At 36.8% G+C, this 20914-nt stretch overlaps 1 protein-coding gene across 5 annotated transcripts in view; it reads left to right on the top strand.

The window, feature by feature from the left end:
- Window positions 1-20914, top strand: part of diaph2 (diaphanous-related formin 2) — a 421729-nt gene that overhangs the window by 222592 nt on the left and 178223 nt on the right. For all 5 annotated transcript variants that reach the window (XM_077577699.1, XM_077577700.1, XM_077577701.1 and 2 more), the window contains 2 exons: window positions 10251-10352; window positions 13599-13693. In XM_077577699.1, the coding sequence (XP_077433825.1) occupies window positions 10251-10352; window positions 13599-13693 (197 nt within the window). The remainder of the gene's footprint in view (window positions 1-10250; window positions 10353-13598; window positions 13694-20914) is intronic.

The following is a 20914-nucleotide window of genomic DNA, read 5'->3' as shown; positions in this document are numbered from 1 at the left end:
CTTTTAGCATGTCATCTTTGTACCCAGAACACACTTTAACACCATCATTTTAGAAGCAAATATAAATTAGGATTCCATGTAAATGTGTCCAATTATTCTCAATATGAACCTACTTTAATGAAAGAGCATGTCTCGTGAATACAAGTACAAAAGCTGATTGTTTGTCTCGCTCTGAACCTCCTATTTTTATCTCCTCTAATAGACAATAAGACAAATTGGAAAGGAGTTGGGCCGCTTCCAAAAACAGGGAACGAAAGTATGTGGGGTCGAGAGAGGGCGGATTGTTTTCTGTCATCTGTGAAAAGTACAGAATTCCACCCTGTCAGATAAACCTCAAAGCAGGACATAGTTTGTTTGCTTTTTTGTCACAAAGTCTCTAAAGGTTACGTACGACATTCTAAAAAAGTGGTACCTTCAGCGGTTTGCTGCCAGAAGTCGTATGAGATGAGCAGTAGCCTTTAAAGTGAAAGATAAGTTCAGACAGATCATCAAAAAATAGATGGTTGACCTCATAATATTTGGATTTCAGATTTATCATCAACTAAACAATTTGTGATGTCCTATTTTCGTGTACATATGTTTATTTTTCTAAAGACACTTTATACCTTACCGGGTCACTTTTTTTTTTTGACAGCCTGTCAACACAAAACTATGCTAAAGCAGCCACTCCTCTTTTCAAGCCATACACCCTCTGACATATGAACAGATCCCTCTTCTCAGTGCACAAATTAACGATCAATTCATAGCCAATGACAACACTAACCAATATTTGAAATGAATTAACAACTCATCAAAGAGTTTAGCTCATTTAACCTGTTGTTGAAAAAGACAAGACAGTTACCGTCCGTCCGTCCGTCCGTCCGTCTTCTTCCGCTTATCCGGGGTCGGGTCGCGGGGGCAGCAGCTTTAGCAGGGAAGCCCAGACTTCCCTCTCCCCAGCCACTTCAGCCAGCTCATCCGACGGGACCCTAAGGCGTTCCCAGGACAGCCGAGAGACATAGTCTCTCCAGCGTGTCCTGGGTCGTCCCCGGGGCCTCCTACCGGTAGGACATGCCTGGAACACCTCCCCAGGGAGGCGTCAGACAGTTACCAAACAGTGTAATTTTGGGTCTTTTTTTCCCCCTATCATCATAATATTATTAATGATGATGATGATGATGGTATTATTATTATTATCATCATCATGAGGGATTAGGTGAGTCCTGTATTACACCCTTATGGGTAAAACATAACCCAAATTTGGTAACAAATTGGACCGACCTGCTATTTGGGCCAATTTAACCAGAGTTATTTTGTGTCAAAATGACTTATACTGTAGTGTGTGTGTGTGTGTGTGTGTGTGTTTTTGTACAGAAAACAGACAAAAACTAAACAAAAACAAAGTTATTTTGTACAATATAAACCACAGTTGGCTCAAATTGACCCATGCAGTGGGCTGGTCTAATTGTTTGACCCAAATTGGGTTATTTTTGACCCAGCAGTTATAAGAGTGTTCCAAACTGCCATTACTCTCACTACATCTTAGATATTCATCAAAATGTAACGAATGATTCAGCATTCAGATTTTTTAACTCATAACAAATACCTTCATTGTCAATCTAGACTTGGCAGTGTTGAGACTGAGAAGGTTCAAGTTTTGGGAAAGGCTTTAAAAAAAAAAAATAAAAAAAAAATAATAATAATAATAAAAAAAAAAAAAAAAAAATATATATATATATATATATATATATATATATAAGGCCCTAATTTCCACAGTTTGGGAACCCATGTGCTAAACATCTTCAGATCCGTTATTACAAACTCACACACACACAATCTAATATTGCCACCTTGAAACATCCCTCAATTTTCCTCTTTCACCACACCGGTGCCTCTAATAGAGACCTTAGGGATACTGTATGTGTAATCTATCCATCTACCCAAGGAATAGCCTTAGCGTTAAATCTCTCATCGTCATCCCCGCCCGGCCTGCACCAATATTGTCTACTGAATGCTTAAAGGCATGGCCGGGTCTTAACAGACAGCCTTTAGCGCCGCCGAGCGAGCTCCTTTCCCAGCAGCGCTCAAGAACGCTCGGGTCGCAGTGCGATGCCTTGGCACAAGCGCAGAGCGGTTCCTTCCAAATGATTGGCTGCCGGGATCAATCCATTCGCTGCCCCGGGAGCACGTCCAATTTGAGAGGCAGAGTCAGAGCCTTCCCACACTCCCTTGCCTTTGACTGACAGCACACAAGCGGCGTGTTTAGATACAGGGCGGATTAAAATACACTTGTTAAAAGATGCGGGTCAGGGCAGTGCTCAGGGTTATTGATTCAAGAGATTGTTTTATTTGCCTGACATTGTTGTGCGTTTCGCCATAAGACTCATTTTCTAGCTTTTGAACAAATACGTTCTCTGAGTGTCAATTGGTATTTTATGAATTTGAGCACATGAATACAAATGTTTTACATTATTATCGAGTATAACATGAAAGGTCGGACAAATCTGCTCAGGGATGCCTGTCGATTTCTAATTTCTTCTTTTTCCAAAGCAAATTCTGAATATAATGCAGATTCATTCTATTTCCATTATTAAAGAAAAATACACTCTCTTAATAAATGCCAGGTAAGGAGAACATAATGCAATTGTCTCGCTCTGTATGATTTACTCGATTAGTCCATGGGGTTATCAGTATAATAATCTATCTATAATAATTCTAAAAACAATTTAAAACAGTTAGTTTGACACTAATGAACTCATTCACTCCCAGCCATTTTCACAGAAGCAACCACCTTTGCTCCCGGCTATTTTACTGGATTTTGACTGATTTTGCAAGGCTCACAGCATATTGTGTTTTATTGCTATGGAAGCTACCAAAAGAAGGTTTATAGTCTCCTTTCTTTCATTAAGAAAAAAATATATTTATTTTTTCAGTTTTGCAGCGATTAGCATTAGAACATAGCTAAGTTACATCAGTATTCACAAATCTGTTGAAAACACTGGTGAAAAGAGTTTTTTTGCCACATGGTCCTGGTTGATCTCTTACTCTGCTGCTACCTGCTGGCCTTTTTTTTTTTTTTTTTTTTTTTTTACAACTACCATTGCTTTAAGTGTCCTCTTCAGGTCATTCTGTATTCTCTAGCAACCCCCTCCCCCCATAAAAAACATATAAATAATGTATAAATATGTTTTTGGGATCATGGCAATATTTAAAATAGAATGTTTTTATATGTTTTGGGGAGCAAATGAGTTAAGTATCACAACAAAGCCAAATAAGCCTTCCATGGTAGTGGAAGTTCTTTAGCCCATACGATTTGTTTTTGTCTCAATAAAGATAAAAAACAGAACCAGATAGAATCCTGTAGGAATGTACTGCATGTGCTAAAAATGTCTTGTATTCACCCTTAAGTGTGTTTTTGGGACTCTCAATGGAAGTTATCACGATCTTTCTAATCCCACTTATCATTGAACATGATGATGATTGCAAAGTTAATTGTTCTTCCACCCCCCTGCGTTCATCATGTTTTTCACCTTGAGTCATAAAGACAAAAATGTTCAGAGATTCTCAAGTTTACAAAAGTGCAAGGCCAACTTTAATTCCTAAAGAAGGTACAGGAAATTCAGGGAATATACTCACTCATTACTCCATATCATGTCACTCATGTTTATATGCTGAACCGCAACGGTTATTTTGACAGACTGAAACGACATGAGACGGTTCGGAATTCTTTAAACTTGTGGTTCATTGACATAATAACATAATTTGCTTTTTTGTTGTGGCGGTAGCTTCATGATCAAATATCTCCTAGCAAATCCCCGATGGGCTTCTGTCGGACTTCGATGCAGTGATTGCGGAGGCCATTTGGGTAAAATGACCCCCTTGTCGTGTTGAAGTAATGTGAGCTTTGTCAAGCTTTATTCGGACCAGATGTGCAAGGAGTCGTCATGCTTAAAGATCCACCCTTGGGATCTTCGGTTCAGGCGGTTGATGGACCCGAGGCTTGTAACACGGTCTTCAGTTTCTCGAAATTAGTTTGGAACAACAATATGACATCAGCTAAGGGAAGTTGCGCTATATTCATGCTAAGTAGACAACTCTTGGGATTCCCCAGTGATTTTTTTTTTTACAATGATGTAGGAAATATTAAACCAGACATCTAATATGAGTTTGAAGGCATATTTAGACCACATTGTCAGTCTTTGTTACTTTCCCTTTAACCCTATAAAGCCTGAACCATGAAATATATGAGAGAAAATTCACATTATTTCTTTATAGAGTATTTATTGGTCCTTTTGACCCCCAAAAACTATTTTGGGAAATCAACTTCCAGATATGGCTTTTGGATTTGTGTCATATTTGATACATCCGGTCACAATGCTTTAAATTGGTACATTTATAACTGTCAAAAATTTAATGATAAACAGACATATCAAGCATATTAGTATTTCCAAAAATCTATTATTAATACGTATAGTATAACTGTTATCATGCACTATTGATATTTGAGAACTCCACCAAAGTAACTGGAAACAGCATTTATTTGTTTTACCAACTTTGTGGGTCACAATTTTTTATTTTCAATAGTAGAAAGCCTCAAAACAGTTTCTGTTACTTTCTTACAGTAGACTTAGGCAAAGTGGCCTGTGCAGAGCTTGCATCTCTCTTGTGTATTTTGGGAAATGATCAACTATGTATGATCAATTATGCAATTGAAACATTTTATTAGTTTGGTTGAAAAACCAAGCTTTGATTGCATGGCAAATGCAACAATTTACAAAAAAATAACAATGACTTTATACACTTACTGTTTCAAACGTTATACACTTTTAACACGGTTTTGCTAAAACATTTAGTCAGAAATATTGAGTACTTTCACATTATATCCACCCATTAACTTCTCATAATGTTGTCTAAGTAACATTTTTCAACTTTTATAGTTGACAAAGAAAATCTTCAAAATCAGGTATTTCTCCTTTCTCAATTGTGCCGATGTTGCAAGGTCGCTAGAAAAGCCATCCGATGGGTGATTACTGCCCTCTAATGAATTATCCGTGCACTGCATGTGTCAGGTCATATACGTCCGGGTTCTAATGGGGAAAAAATATAATCATGAAATGGAGGGCTCAAAATGTCTTTTAGTTAATTGATACGTTTGACGTTATAGGGTTAAATATGTCATTTCTTGACTTAATTTAAAGTCCCACTCCCACCGTGGTATTCGGTTGCTTCCGGAAGCGAACATGTGGCGCTGTTTAGCTTGCTAATGCCGTGTGTTTTAATGGGCGTCTTGTGGGACACGCCCGCATGGAAGGCAACCAGGATGCTGAGTGTGGGCCAGCGGAACATGCGGAACCTTCAAGTGCTGGAGAACTCTTGTTTATCACAAAAGGTCCAGAGGGAAAACCTCAGTCCAAGACCCACAAGGCGTAACAGTGATGCCAATTGATACTGAATAAGCCAAATGTGTTTTTGCTTTGTTGCTTTTTTTATTTTCCCAGCGTAATCCTTGTTAATTTGGTGACTGTGTTTTGGCACAGGGGGAAGTTTTTACCGCCTCCTCAGCTAATAGGATGTGTTACAGTTTACAGTTACATTCACTAGAGAATTCTCCTTATGTGCTTTTTTTTGGAGTTACTTGGGATCATTCAGTTGGCTTAAGTTTTACATGAATATTTACAAAAAAAAAAAAAGAAAAAGAACCAGGGTAACACATTTATTAAAACATTTTTCTTTATCTCAAATGTGCATGGCCAATAAAAAAATAATTGTTAAGAAAGACTGCCTCAGGGGCCCATTTTTGACCATAAATTAGTTCTGTTGAGCTCTGTGAGACCGCTTGATTAAGTCCTATTAATAGGCTGTATTTTACAGGATTGAAAACGCCTTATCTTTTCACACCCAAAACTGTTACAACCGCAAGCAAACTAACATTAAATTGAAATTATCCCATGCTGTTTATCTGATTCACAGAAGCAAAACGTGTCTCAGCTGGCCTTTTTCAGTCGATAAAACATTGTGAACATCACAAATCGCCCTTTGCCGCGCGATTGCTGTATGGATTGTATTAGGGATTATTTCACCAAAGATAAATCTGTACAAGCGGGATGGTTTTGTTGTCACAGTCTTATGCTGTAGCCGCTGGGCTACTTGTCGAACACGTTTAAATATTGGCAAGGACGATGGTCAGATGTTACTGGTTGTCACTGTGGGACAGGTTAAGCTCGCTGGCGGAATAATGAGTAGGCATGCTTTGGCTGATACAAAAAAAAAGTTTTGTGAAGTATTAAGTTTAGTTCTGATTTTTTACAATATGACATTCATGCTTTTGGACAACTGTGGTTGAAATATTGCTGCCAGGCAAGGCCTGCCAATGTGTGTATGTATACACACACATACTGTGGCATTTATGCCATTGAGACAGAAAATAGTGTGAAAAGACAACAGAAAAATCAATGTACAGAATTCAAGTTTTGCAACGTAAGATGGCGAAAACCTGGATAAGAGCATATCGCCGCTGCTACGTGAAAAATATTTATTTCCATTTTTCTTCATTTTTATTTTTTTCACTTTTTGGGATGAAACTGAATGGAGACATCCCAAAAACTTAGATGGAAAAAAAAATAAAAATAGACAATGACCCGAATATCGTCGCTGCTTATGTCATTTTTTTACATAGATTCTGCACATTCTTGTCCATTTATTATTTATAAGTTTTTCAGATGTCTGCATTCATTTTCATCCTATTTTTACATAGATTACTGTCCTTTTTTTCCTTCTTTTTTTTTCTTTTTAACTTTTTGGGATATCTCTATTCAGTTTCCTCCCAAAAACATAAAAAATAAAAAAAAAATAAGAAAATGAAAAAATGGACAATTTTTTTTCACATTTGTCCTTTTTTATTTTTATTTTTTATTGCTATGTTTTTGGGATGAAACTGATTGCAGACATCCCAAAAACGTAAAAAAATAATAATAATGAAAAAAAAAAATGGGCACAAGTGTTTTTCACACAAGCACCGACAATATTCGGGTTTTTGGAAGTTATCATTATCAGACATTCTTTTCTCAACCCACGTGGTCCAGTGCTTTAAATTCACATTTTGTTGGGCACATTTTGGCAACCTTAATATAGTGAACATATTATACATCTTAAATGCAAAAAAAAAAAAAAAAAAAGATAAGTTAATGTTCAGTTGCTCATGCCAATATTATCAGTAAGACATTGTCAAGATTTATATACAGTATTTTATTACAGTAAATCTTCACCACTTCTGAAGTTGTTTTACAAAGTGAATTTTATAATACCTTTGGTATGACATAACCATTGCATTGATAAACGAGGTACTTCGGGGCCTACAATAACGTCAAGCAATCAAGGTCGGAAGCCAAATAGTACCTGCGGAAAATATGGCGGTAGGTACACAATTACTAGCGCATGTGCATGCCTTTTAGCACGACCGATTTGTATAAATGCTCCCCTCCCTCATGTCGCGTGTCGACAGCGAGGCGTCGGAGCGAGGCAGGTGCCTTCAGCGCTGCTTCATCTGGCTGCCCAGGAGATGCTTCGTCTCTGATTGTTTCTTCAAACAGCAGACGCGTGGCGCTCGGGGAGCATGTTGTTTGTTCTTGATTTCTTGGGAGACTCCTCTTGGGAGACCCGTCCTCTTCTTTCTGAGCAGTTGTTAAGATTATCAACAAAATCTGCCGCCGTTCCCACAAGTCGATGCAGAGGAGCACTCTTTGGGGATTACATTGTGTTGCTGTAAAATCAAAAAAGTCACTTGGAAGCAAGTTGCTTCCAAAATGTAATCTTAGTATATATTTTCATTTGAATGTATAATAATTTGAATAATTTTGCTTTAGTCTTTGATTCAAGGTTATCAACTTTTTATCTAAAGTGCCTTTTTCATCATTTAGCGTTCGTTTTGCATCTTGTTAACCCGTCTTGAACTGTTTTCATCATTTTGGCCGTGACATTCTTTGGCAGAGGTTATCAGTTATGTTATGTGAGCCTTCACCAGCAGCCTGTTATACAACCGCTCTGTTATTTCTCCCATATTTTACACATTTCCACCAATTTTGCATCATGTTGAGCTGATATAGTCTTAAAGGCCTAATTTCCTTTGACGTTGTCTGTTTTGTTAATCAAACATGAACTAAAAGATTTTCATAAATTAAAAGGTTAGAATAACATTAGCCCTGCCATAACCTTTTCAGAAGATATATTTAGTCTAATATAATATTTTCGATTCAATGCACTCTGAATAACGTCAAAATACTACCACCAACAGCATTTTTTTCCCTATTTTTTATTTTTTTACTAAATATTCTTCCAAAGCACCCATCTTTTTGAACTCATTTGCTCCCGAAAACGTATACAAATGTTTTATTTGAAATGTGTTAAGTGTCCCAAAGACGTATTTATAAAAAAAAGATTTTTTTTATGTTACAGCATACAGCATTTTTTTTCCAGATTTTTTATTTTTTTTACTAAATATTCTTCCAAAGCACCCATCTTTTTGAACTCATTTGCTCCCAAAAACGTATACAAATGTTTTATTTGAAATGTGTTAAGTGTCCCAAAGACGTATTTATAAAAAAAAAAGTTTTTTTTTTATGTTACAGCATACAGCATTTTTTTCCCCTATTTTTTATTTTTTTACTAAATATTCTTCCAAAGCACCCATCTTTTTGAACTCATTTGCTCCCAAAAACGTATACAAATGTTTTATTTGAAATGTGTTAAGTGTCCCAAAGACGTATTTATAAAAAAAAAAGATTTTTTTTTATGTTACAGCATACAGCATTTTTTTTCCCGATTTTTTATTTTTTTACTAAATATTCTTCCAAAGCACCCATCTTTTTTTAACTCATTTGCTCCCAAAAACGTATACAAATGTTTTATTTGAAATGTGTTAAGTGTCCCAAAGACGTATTTATAAAAAAAAATATTTTTTTTTTATGTTACAGCATACAGCATTTTTTTCCCTATTTTTTATTTTTTTACTAAATATTCTTCCAAAGCAGCCATTTTTTTTAAAACTCATTTGCTCCCAAAAACGTATACAAATGTTTTATTTGAAATGTGTTAAGTGTCCCAAAGACGTATTTATAAAAAAAAAGATTTTTTTTTTATGTTACAGCATACAGCATTTTTTTTCCCGATTTTTTATTTTTTTACTAAATATTCTTCCAAAGCACCCATCTTTTTTAACTCATTTGCTCCCAAAAACGTATACAAATGTTTTATTTGAAATGTGTTAAGTGTCCCAAAGACGTATTTATAAAAAAAAAAAGTTTTTATTTTTATGTTACAGCATACAGCATTTTTTTTCCCTATTTTTTATTTTTTTTACTAAATATTCTTCCAAAGCACCCATTTTTTTTAAACTCATTTGCTCCCAAAAACGTATACAAATGTTTTATTTGAAATGTGTTAAGTGTCCCAAAGACGTATTTATAAAAAAAAATATATATATATATATATATTTTTTTTTTATGTTACAGCATACAGAAGGCTTTGATGCAGCCTCTCAACTGCACAATAGCTTTATAGCAATTTTATTTTTTTATAGCAATAGAAAAAAACAGTCAAAATCCAGTAAAACAGCCAGGAGCGAAGGGGGTTGCTTCAGTGAAAATGGCTGAGAGTGAATGAGTTAAAAGAGAAATAATTGCACACAGAACATTAATTTCAGAGATTTCCACAAAGAAGAAACAATGATTGCAACCATAGTAATAATGAGATTAGAATTCAACATTTTAAAACAAACAAGTAACAAAAATGTGCATTTAAGTTATTTATGCCCATTGCTGTTCATCTATTCGTCAAAAATCCCATCATTGAATATGCCTACAATGTTCTCTGTGTTTTTTGACCTCTCACTTACGGGCCCCACTAATTGCAAATTACTGCCTTGAATTACAGCAAGTGACTGTAAGTGTAAATTTTTTTTGCATTACTGCAAATGCATGCAATTATTTGCTTGAACGTTATACGTTCAGAGACTCCAAAGTGGAGAAAAAAAAGAAGGCTCTCTGAGAACAACGTCCCTTGTGGCGCATTGAGACAATTGAGCATATGAAAGCTCCTCTGGCCAGCACTCTCATTGTTCTATTCTTCACCCAATGTCAAGTAGCTCCAGCTTTTGTGTTTTTGCATTAGCGTGCTCACAAAACCTCATAGAAAGGAAATGCAATTTGCCTTGAGTAGTTGCCTGTTAAAATACTTTATAAACATATTAATGCAATATTTTTTTCCACTCTCTATAGTGAGAAAAGATACAAAAGACGAGACCGACGACAGAATGGCACAGATTAAGAAGAAAGCAAAGGAGCTTCGCATCTTGGACGCCAAGACAGCACAGAATCTATGTAAGTCTGTCAGCCATGACCTTTAATTCCGTTTTTTTTTGTTTTACATCCATGAACAGCTCAGCTCAAAATGTTGGCAAACAGCTCACTATTGACGGTGTTTTTACTCTTTCCTTGTCATTTAACAGTCATCACAAGCATCTATGGATTGTACACGCCATCCATCTTTTAGCATGTGGAAAATAGATTCTTAACACAAGTAAGCCTTGGGGCTACATGTTAGCAATTTCAATCTCCCGGGGGCCTAAATTGTTCGTTTAATGGTGTATTTCCTCCACAACCTCGTGTGCTCTCTTTTGTTTCACAGTGGAAGGAAGCAATATATACATTGACACCATCTTACTAGCCTCCTTATTTTTTTGCGGTAAATGTCTTACCTTCCAACTGATGAAACAGTTTGGCAAGTTATCAAGGTGTGATGAAGACACACAAACTCGTCATATGTTCCCGACATATGGACGACGCAGGTGTCATGCGTTCGTGGCTGCGACAATGCTCCCTTTTGCCAATAGCGTCGCTCATTGAAATGTGAAGCAACAAGAGGTTTGAAAATCAGCTATTTAAAAGGACTGCATGTTGGAGTTGAGGTGACTGTGATTGCAATAGTTAGCAGGCTATAATTAATGCCACAGTTGTCAATGCCTCTAAGGTACAATTTGACTAGAACCAATGTGTTGTTTTGTACCTCTCATCACAAACAGTAGTGATAGCGTATAAGCAGATGAACAAGAAAATGACATATTTTAATTGTTGTCAGTCATGATCTATCCAGTATGAATACAGTATAGTATCGCCTGCAACTCTGGCCCCCTTTTTTTTTTCTTTTGAGCAATTCATTTTGAACATGAATGCAGTGGACCAAACATGGACAAGAATACAGGCGCTTCAATTTTAGACAAAAGAGATTCCATTTAATCAAGTCAGAGAAAAAAGATTTAACAAAAAAATCCAACATCAACGAATAGCTAAAATTTTAGGCCCAATTTAAAATAGGTTGTTGAAGAAAATGATCTTTTTCTTCGCGTGTTCGTTTTCTTTCTGGTAGTGAGAATGTTGGTTATCCGAAAGCAGGCTGGAGATCGATGAACAGTTGCTTCGAAGCTTTTATTTCTACAGAATATTCCGGGCACAAGTGAGTTCCAGACAATGGCTGCAGCCTCTCACAAGTGCCCAGATTACAGTTACTTACAACATTCTTATACTGTTTTGAAGGGCGGTACCACAAAGCCCCCAGCAAACAGCCCACCCGGAGTTCACCGGACATGAGATCCTTTAAAGACATCATACTAACACATTGACTTCAACCACAGACAAATGGTCTATTGTTGTGGAAATAGAGGAGGCCCCCCAGACATGCCGGCAGCTGGCAGAAATCGCGACAACACTCACAAAGACACATCCACAAATAAAAGTTCTACTGAGGAAATAAGGAAATTAAAACAGTTATGACTAAATCTGGGCAGAAGACTCTCTTCAAGGTAAATTTAACATAATAAAACTCAAACTGAACTCACTTTCAGACAAACAATTCAGGTGGCTTAAATAGGGGTGGACCAACCTAAATAAACACGAGGGAGGCATGACTACGAATCAAACAAAATTACAGATACATTACTATAGAAAAAAAATAACAAAAAAAATAACACCAACAAGTGAAAACTAAAATGCCTTTAAACCAAATTAACAAAAAGAAATACTCCAAACAACTCATTAAACAAGTACATTCCCCCCTCCAGTCTTGAACAATGGGAGGTGCCAGATTGTCAGCTCCTCCCACCTTCCAGCCTGGTTGCTTCCCTCAAACAAGAACAAATGTAGTAAATATTCAGACAAATATTAACTGTAAAAGTGTGCACCCCTTAGAAAATATGTGTCCCAATAAAACCAAGGGCTTAATTTAGTAATTACTCTAAATGCATAAACATAAGTGTACAGTATAATACATTAACTTTAATAAAAACTACAAAATTAGGAACTTCAATAAATAAAAAAGAAGAAAAAGCACATTTATAATTATTTATATTAACATTATTTATATTTATTTATTATGAGAAGTAATATAATATAATGATTTCCTTATTTATAATTATAAAAATATTAGTTATTAGGGCACATATGCATCTCTCCACAGAAGACAATTTAATATGGTTTTTGATACGTGGGATACAAAATGCTTAAAGGACAGTTTTATTTGAAAGTGGACTGATTTGATTTAGGTCAACACAGAGGGATTAGGATTAGATCCGATATGGTACGGCTCATTTTGAAAGGGTTTGATTCAATGACTTGTTGTATTGTCATTTTATATACATTTGAATGAACATGTCAGTACTGTTAAAGTGTAATTTCCTTTAAGATATATCTCACCATTAAAAGACGATTTGATATGTATCTCAATACATTTAAAAATGTAATGATTTCATTTGGTTCCATTTTTTGCACCCGTATCTTTTATTAACTCATTCACTGCCATTGACGGCTATAGACGTCAAAAACACATTTGAACTATTTCTATTAGTTTCATGAAAACCCAGAAAAAAATGCAGATTTATAGAACAGATATGAAATTTGTGATTAATCGTGAGTTAACTATTGAAGTCATGCGATTAATTACAATTAAAAAAAATTTAATCGTCTGACGCCCCTAATTTTTTTCTTTTTTGTTTGATTACTTAATTATTTAAACTCAAGATTAATCACACATTTTCTGTTCTGTATTTACAATAAAACAAATTCTAGGTTTTCATACTCTTGTCACCAAAAGTGGAAAAAAATGTGAAACTACTAGAAACAGTTCAAATGAATTTTTGACGTCTATAGCCGTCAATGGCAGTGAATGAGTTAAATAAAAAAATAATAATCCAGTTCAAACTGTTTTTTTTTTTTAACTCCCCTACTCGCTAAAAAGGTCTGGTTGGGATTATTTGAATTATTATTATTATTAAATTATTTATTATCTGAATTAAAAATATGGTATTACCGAAGGCTTGATTTCAACTTACAACATAACTTTAATTATATTTGGTTTGTTTGCAATACGCATTAAGTTTATCTACTATCATCTGTAATACTCAATGTTTTGCTCTCATATTTCCACAAGCTTTTTCTGTGGCCGGACTTTGCTCTCACGAATGACACGCTAGCTCTTTTTTCATTTAGTTTTTGGAACGTGTTAAAATGTCTCTTGTACAACAGAACAAAAAGGAAATTGCGTTCTTCTCCTCTTCTTTCTCTCCGTCTCAACAGCAATTTTCTTGGGCTCGTTCCGCCTGCCTTATGAAGAGATCCGAGAAATTGTGCTTCAGGTGGACGAAGAACGACTGAGCGAGTCACTCATCCAGGTAAGACGGATATTCGGCTGAACAGGTTCCCTCCCTCCTTCACACTTTACTGACCCTAACTTTGACCTTAAAATACAACATATTATGGAAGTTTTACCTTTTATTTTTTACAACTAGGGTTCTTTGCCATCCATCAAATTAAATTTCACAACACAATAAGCCTTCTGTTTCCCCAAAAGATCCTCACACTAATTGGCAAGCTTAATTTGACAGTTTTGTGAAGAAGTGCTACCTTCATACGTCAGAGGAGTAGGGCCAGTGAAAAGAAGAAAAAAAAAGGTTGGCAGGATTCTGACTTTATTCTCAACATTCTGACTTTAATCACATAATTCTGACTTTAAAGTGAAGATTCTGACTTTAAACTCAGAGTTCTGATGTTAAAGTCTGACTTTAAAGTAAGTGACAATTCTGACTTTAATGTGAGCATTCTGACTTTAATCTCAGAGTTCTGACTTTAAAGTCTTACTTTAAAGTCTTACTTTAAAGTCAGTGATAATTCTGACCATTGACTTTAAAGTCAGAATTCTGAGATTTAAGTCAGAATTATCACTGACTTTAAAGTCAGACTTAAAAGTCAATTCTGACTTAAATCTCAGAATTCTTACTTTAAAGTCAATGATAATTCTGACATAAATCTCAGAATTCTGACTTTAAAGTCAATGATAATTCTGACTTTATTCTCAGAATTCCGAGTTCCACCCACAATTCATAGCTCTACGTCACAAAATCAGAATTCTGACTTTAAAGGTAGAGTGCTGAGAATAAAGTCAGAATCCTGCCCACTTTTTTTTTTCTCTTTACTGGCCCTTATCCTCTTCCATACCTTCATGACAATCTAATCAAACTATTTTCTTCACCGGCTTAGAGTAGAGTAGAGCAGTAGAGTGCGCGGTGTGAGCAGTGGCATATTATATATACGAGAAAGGCTGACTACCGAAAACATGGGAGAAAAAAAAGGTCTGCCAAGTTCTTATTAAGGTACCCGGAAACTGTTTCAAATTATGAAAACATGCATAATATCTCCTTCAATTATTTGAAATGAATGTGAAACTCCAGAGAGTAGAAACAAATGGTGCCTGGTCGCTACGAGGTTGCCGACCCTATTTAAAACGTGCTACGATCTGCGTTTGGCACAAGTCGGTCTCCTCATTGTCAGCTGGACCGCGGAGACCCCACATTCATCGTCTCATAATGGATGATGAACGACAGGGTTTGGCGAAGTCTCCACAACTCCACCCTCTTTTTCCTCCAGCCTTTTGTCTTAAAGCGTGATTGATGAGCTCACTAAAGGCTACTTCTTTTTGCTCCATTTTGGCTGTTTTTGGCATCTCCAAACGGTGCAAGAGGTAAAGATGTGTCATTGTGCACTTCAGACTGTCAATAGGTTTAAACGGAGCCTATCCACGGAGCACCCCTACTGGGTCTTTGTTGAGTTGTGATAACCTTTAATTTGCTGGTAATCGAGCAGAAAATAAAGATTGAACAGTATGAGGCTGCTCTGCAAAGGTGAAAGACAATTTAGCTGTTGATATTTTTTTCCCCCACCTTCAGCTATTACAGAGTGGAAAGGTGCCAGATAGTCCAACTGTGTCCGTTCAATTGTTTCCATCTTTAATGATTGTTGCCCACTTCTCCTGAATTCTCTTTTAGGCCAGAATGAGGACTCATAATCAGAACATTCAACAATATTTTTTGTTTATTGTTTTTAAGTTGGTCGAAACTGCGGGTTGCAACAGATCATTGAAAAATGACGTGCTATTTTCAAGGCATCTGTAATGGCATCATTTGTGGGATTAGATGGAATCACAATTACAGTAAGATGCCATGTATAATACACACAGGGGTTTGATTTGATGGTATCCTTTATTACATTGGCCAACATGTTTTTCCCCGGGGGCTAAGGACATTTTAATGATTTGAGTATGATGAATGATTATGGGCTGCTAAATCCAAAAATTACCAAAATCCAAAATCTATGTATTTGGATTGGCTCATTTTAGATATATTTTTATTTTTGTAATTAATTGATTGATAATTCATTCAATCAAAAAAGGCTTGTCGTTTATTCTCTAATAAAAGTGGAACAAGCTAATATTGTCAGGGTTTGGCGTGGATGTGAACCCAAGTGCAGGGAAGGGAGGCAGATGTGCTCAAAAAAGAAGTATAATTGAATCAGACAAAACAAAAGGGCAAACAAGGCACTTGGTAACTTAAACAAAAAACAACTAAGTCCAGATACAAACAATAAACCTAACAACTAACAAAAAACCTGACATGGCTATATGGGATGTGACAACAACTGCGGGAGGTGGGGAAACAACAATGGTTCGACAAGGACTGACAGGAAACAGGAGGCTAAATACACAAACACTGATTGACATAACAAGACACACCTGGGCAAGACACAAGTGGTTGGGGGCACTGATTGGCTGACACACGAGGAAGGGTAGGCAAACACAGAACACATCATGACTAATTAAAGACACTTGAGGGATAAAGCAAACTAAACCCAAACCAAACCACGACAAATGTTGCCTAATTTTATGATTTTTTTTTCTGACATTTTTCGTAAATCTCTCTACTTTAGATTATCTGTCCACTTGTATATATGTTTTTTAGTAAAGCACAATTACTAAAAATGTTTAAAGGTATTATATATATATATGAAGCAACATATTATTATATTGAATTCATTATTTTTTGTAATTTTGTAAAATTTTGTTTGTAAGTGTGCCTTGAATGTAATTGTCATTCATTTTGTGTTGAATAGGGGCAGATTTTACGTTCCATTATAAGTTTGACTTTTTTCTGCCCCCTTTCATTGATTTTTAAAAAATAATGAAATAAATAAATACATATATGAAATGAAATCCATCCCCATAGAATTTGATAGATGAAACAAAGTGACGTCCGTAATGATTTTTGCCAGTTTAAACGGCATATTTGAGTGAGCCTGGCTCGTTAAAAAGGGGTCAGCCTGTGTCAGGCTGTCAACATCGTGTGCCGTCATTTATTTTATTTTTTGTGTGTATTAAAGTGCCTTTGAAAAGTAAATTGATGGCTTTTACCGTCCTGTTTGCTACAGGTTAGCTAGCAAGTAGCGGCTGTTGGTGCTAACACTCGAGCCGACACTGAAATACTTGAAATACTGATGTACCCCCCATCCCCCAAAAACAAAACAAATCAAAGGATTTTAATGTTTAAACCACTGCTCCACTATGAACTCAGGCCCAATATTTGATTGTGCACCGGTGCACCACTTATGTGCACCTCTGTATATAATATTCAATTAAAAATAGGCCGACTCATCTTGTTTTTTTGTTTATATGTTTCCCAGTGAAAACGTTAGTGTGCTGTTTTATCACAATTGTCTTCATTTGCTCAGGATTTTTATGAGAAAAAAAAAATATGTTCAATAACTCAGTAAACTTAGCATAAGTAGCTATATTTTTATTTTAGGCTGTAATAGTTAGAGATGGGAAAATGAAGCTTCATGAAGCACTTGCAATATTTGTTTAACTCCTCTAGATGGTGATGTTTGTTTAAAAGATAATAGCTAGTGCAATGGAAATTGTTTAAATTTCCACTGAAGCTTTAAAGCAAGAGTGCCACCTAGAGGAGTTAAAAAATATGACAAGTGCTTCATGAAGCTTCATTTGTCCATCACTAGTAATAGTCTCATAACATACAGTATATTACAAACAGACACATGATACACTACAACTTATAGTAAGCATAGGTAAATAATCACCACCTAATCGTCTGGTAAAACCTGACAAAATCATTCATTACGCATCTCCGTTCAATTCAAAACTCTTACATATTCTATTGGGATGAGAGTAAACTCCATCAGCTCCCTGACAAGCAAGTGATTAATGGAAGGGATAGCCAAAATGGAAGGAATCAAGGAAGCAAGGGGTGTTCATAATGCATCTAAAACTCTGTAACTCAATCTTATTATCCTCCTTCTCTGGCGACGTGTCTAATGTAATGATTTGTCAGCAGAATGTGGCAGTGCATTGGCCTTGAAGTACCCCCACAATGTGTCACCCTGGGCAGAATGGATAGATAGGAGTTGATTGGCTCTCCTTATTCTGCATTAGGGCCCATCAATGCCTCCGAGATGATGTACCCGTGCCTGAATGCTGCCAGACAGACTCTCGGGTGCTCGCCATTCATCCAAACTCCATTTGAATCCCCGCAATTCCACATATGCTCCCCCCCCCCCCCCTCGAACCTCCCCTCCCCGCCCGGTCCGCTTACAAACATATTTACACTACATGCAAATGGAAAGAATGTGTCAATTATGCCCTCTGCCTCGGGTGCCCGCGGCCAAATTGTGTCGTTTATCATCCAAGCGATGAATATGCGAAAGGTTGGTGCGTACGGGCAAACTGGCAGACATTTGTGTGCCGTCCCTCACACCCCTCGCATCTCATTTGTCGACAAGATTCACCGTGTCGGTGGACGGGGGTCACCCCTGTGGATCGGGTCAGCTCTATCAAATGCACAGCTTACATGCATAACATCATACCTGGCAACCTGATGTAAAAGTAGGGAATGCGCTATCAGTCTGATGGTCGGACATTATTCGTTGGCGATTGGCAGTGGGAATCGCTTGCATTGCTTACCCACGTGACTACGTTTTTTTATTTATGGCGCGACCATGCCTGTGACCTTGCTGTCATTTCATTATTTTATGCTCTGCTTCTGTGTTTTCCTCAAAAGCACTTCCTTTTGCTTTTGCTTAATCGCCCACGGAAAAACTTAACTGGCTTTATGATTACCAATTATTGACAAAGGCAAACAGTAACAGCAACATGTATTATTTTATTAAAGTAGAGGTGTGTGTGTGTGTGTTGTGGGGGGTAATTTAAAAATTGCTAGGAAGATTTAACTGTAGCTTCGCTTCACTAATAAACGTCCGGCCTCTCTTATCAAAGCCACACCTGATTACAAAACGTCAACAAAGTAGCGGTGGCGCTAGCAAAACAAAGCTACCATTAGCACTGTCAACAAGCGGATGTTAGCCACGGATGCTACGTTGGAGGGGTGACTGATCCAAAATAGAGTGTTACTGTAACACTTAATGTTATTGGTTTGAAGATTTATTCCTAGGGAGGCATAATTAATGAGCATTTTAAAAGAGTTAATAAACTTGGTCCCTTCCTCAGCTTGTTTTTGCTAGAGTTATAACCAGGTGATAGCAAAGGATGGATGGGCATGTTTTTTTATTATTATTTTTTTTAAAGAAATTATATATATATATATATATATATATATATAATTTCTTCTTTTAAATTAAAAAATTCAGTTTGTTTGAATTTTTGGAAAACTTTACCTGTATAAAGGCACTCTCTCATGCATGGACCCCAGTGAGTCAATTTCTACTTTCACAATGGCGAAATGCCAAGCACTGTGTTTGCTTTGACTGCCCTAATTTTAATGGTAATGAGAGGAGCCGCTTCGATAGGCTGGTAGTCGGCCGTGTTCCTCCTTACAATGGGGCACAATGGGGCACAATGGGGCAAACATCCCCTTACGCCAAATTCTACCTGTGCAAAGTCTAAGACAATACCAAACGAATGAAAACCCCAGTTAGAGTTTAAATAGAAAATCTAATGAGAGGTACAAGTTGAGGCCAGGGAAAGATGACCCCCCCATCAGGCAGTTTCAAGAAATATGACAAAAATTATGCATGGTGGACCTCAGCCTGAGCAGGGATTTGAATCATGCTGCCCTCGTCACGACTGTATCATGTTAATGTAACAAAAGAAATGTAATGCACCCGATTTGATTCTTGACCAGCTAATTGATATCAACCCCAAAAATCAAGGATTAATCCTCACCTGTTTATGATGTCATCAGCAAATCCATCAAGCCATCTTTCTGCATGCATCTTATAAATCAAGCAATAGCACCTGGGACACTGCATTCCTGTGATCACCAAACGTGGCTGCTTTCAGACATTTCCACGTCACATCGATGCTCATGTCTAGACTGACCTCAGCGAGACAGAGCCAGCGTACAATCAAACGGCAGTAGCAGGAATCACAGCAGCTCCATTTTCAAAGTTATGCCAAAATAAATGCAAACACCTGATGCACAAGCAGAAGTGAGATAAAACTTAAGATTGTTTACCATCATCCAGACCCAGACTCAACCATCATGGGGGACTCGTCACGAAATGTTTAAGCACAACCTGTTTTTGGCATGTGTGTGTGTGTGTGTGTGTGTGTGTGTGTGTGTGTGTTTGGTGAGCTAATCCTTTTTAGTGGATGATTTTGCCCAGGGGGCTTGTTTTGTTGGCTATCAGAGTGGCATTTTAATCTTTAATGTTTGCCAAAGTGCATTTTATATGTGGTCATTTTTCTGCCACTAGATGGCATAATTGCATTTGTAAGACGTTGGTGACAGCTCAGTGCATTTTTCTTTTCATATTAAGAGCAATCTAATCTTAACATGAAGTAATTTGTGAAATTCTGCACATTTTTAAAATTGTACAACGCCCAGTCTCCACAAATATAAGCATTATTATTGAATTTACTACTGCAAAAATTTTGACGCGGACGTGTCTTCTGCGTTGCGACTGGAATTCCCCATTAAAGGCTTTCCAAGTAAGTGACAATCATAAATTGTGTGTTAAAAAAAGTGTGGCGTTAAAGGAACTTTAAATTAACTCAAAATTATTGCTTCTCTAACATTTGTGAATACTAGAAGCTAGTTTTTTTACGGGTCTCAATAACAACTCACAAGTCACTCATAGCTGGAAAGTTAGGAAGAAAAAAAAAAAGGGCTCCAATTGTTACCAGGTAAACTTGACAGATGGGCCACACAACATCTTTTTTTGTTTTTTTGTTTCCCTTCACCAGCTAACGCGGGTTGAGGATGACATCGATTTTGCTAAATATTTTTGACGGTTTGCCTTGAAAACGGTGGTGCCAGGGTGCATTCATCGCTGCTTTCAACTTTAATGACCTTTTATTAGTATCTTTTTCTTTTATGTTTGCCTGCGAATCCTCTTCCCAACATGTTTTGTCTGACAATCGGTTTGTTTGGGGGTAATAATTTGACAAGCACACGGGGAAATGTGTGTCACTTTAAATGAGACTTGCCTACAGTCTCCAAGGAAACCATCACAGTAAAATCCATCGACAACAGCTGGCTCACAATGCTGCCTGCAAAATATTTAGTAGACGTTGACATTAATTACATATAAGA

This window comes from Vanacampus margaritifer, chromosome 10, assembly GCF_051991255.1.
Source record: "Vanacampus margaritifer isolate UIUO_Vmar chromosome 10, RoL_Vmar_1.0, whole genome shotgun sequence".
Classification (NCBI taxonomy): Eukaryota; Metazoa; Chordata; class Actinopteri; order Syngnathiformes; family Syngnathidae; genus Vanacampus; species Vanacampus margaritifer.
The sequence above is the reverse complement of the archived record's forward strand: the minus strand, read 5'-3'. Positions and strand labels throughout refer to the sequence as shown.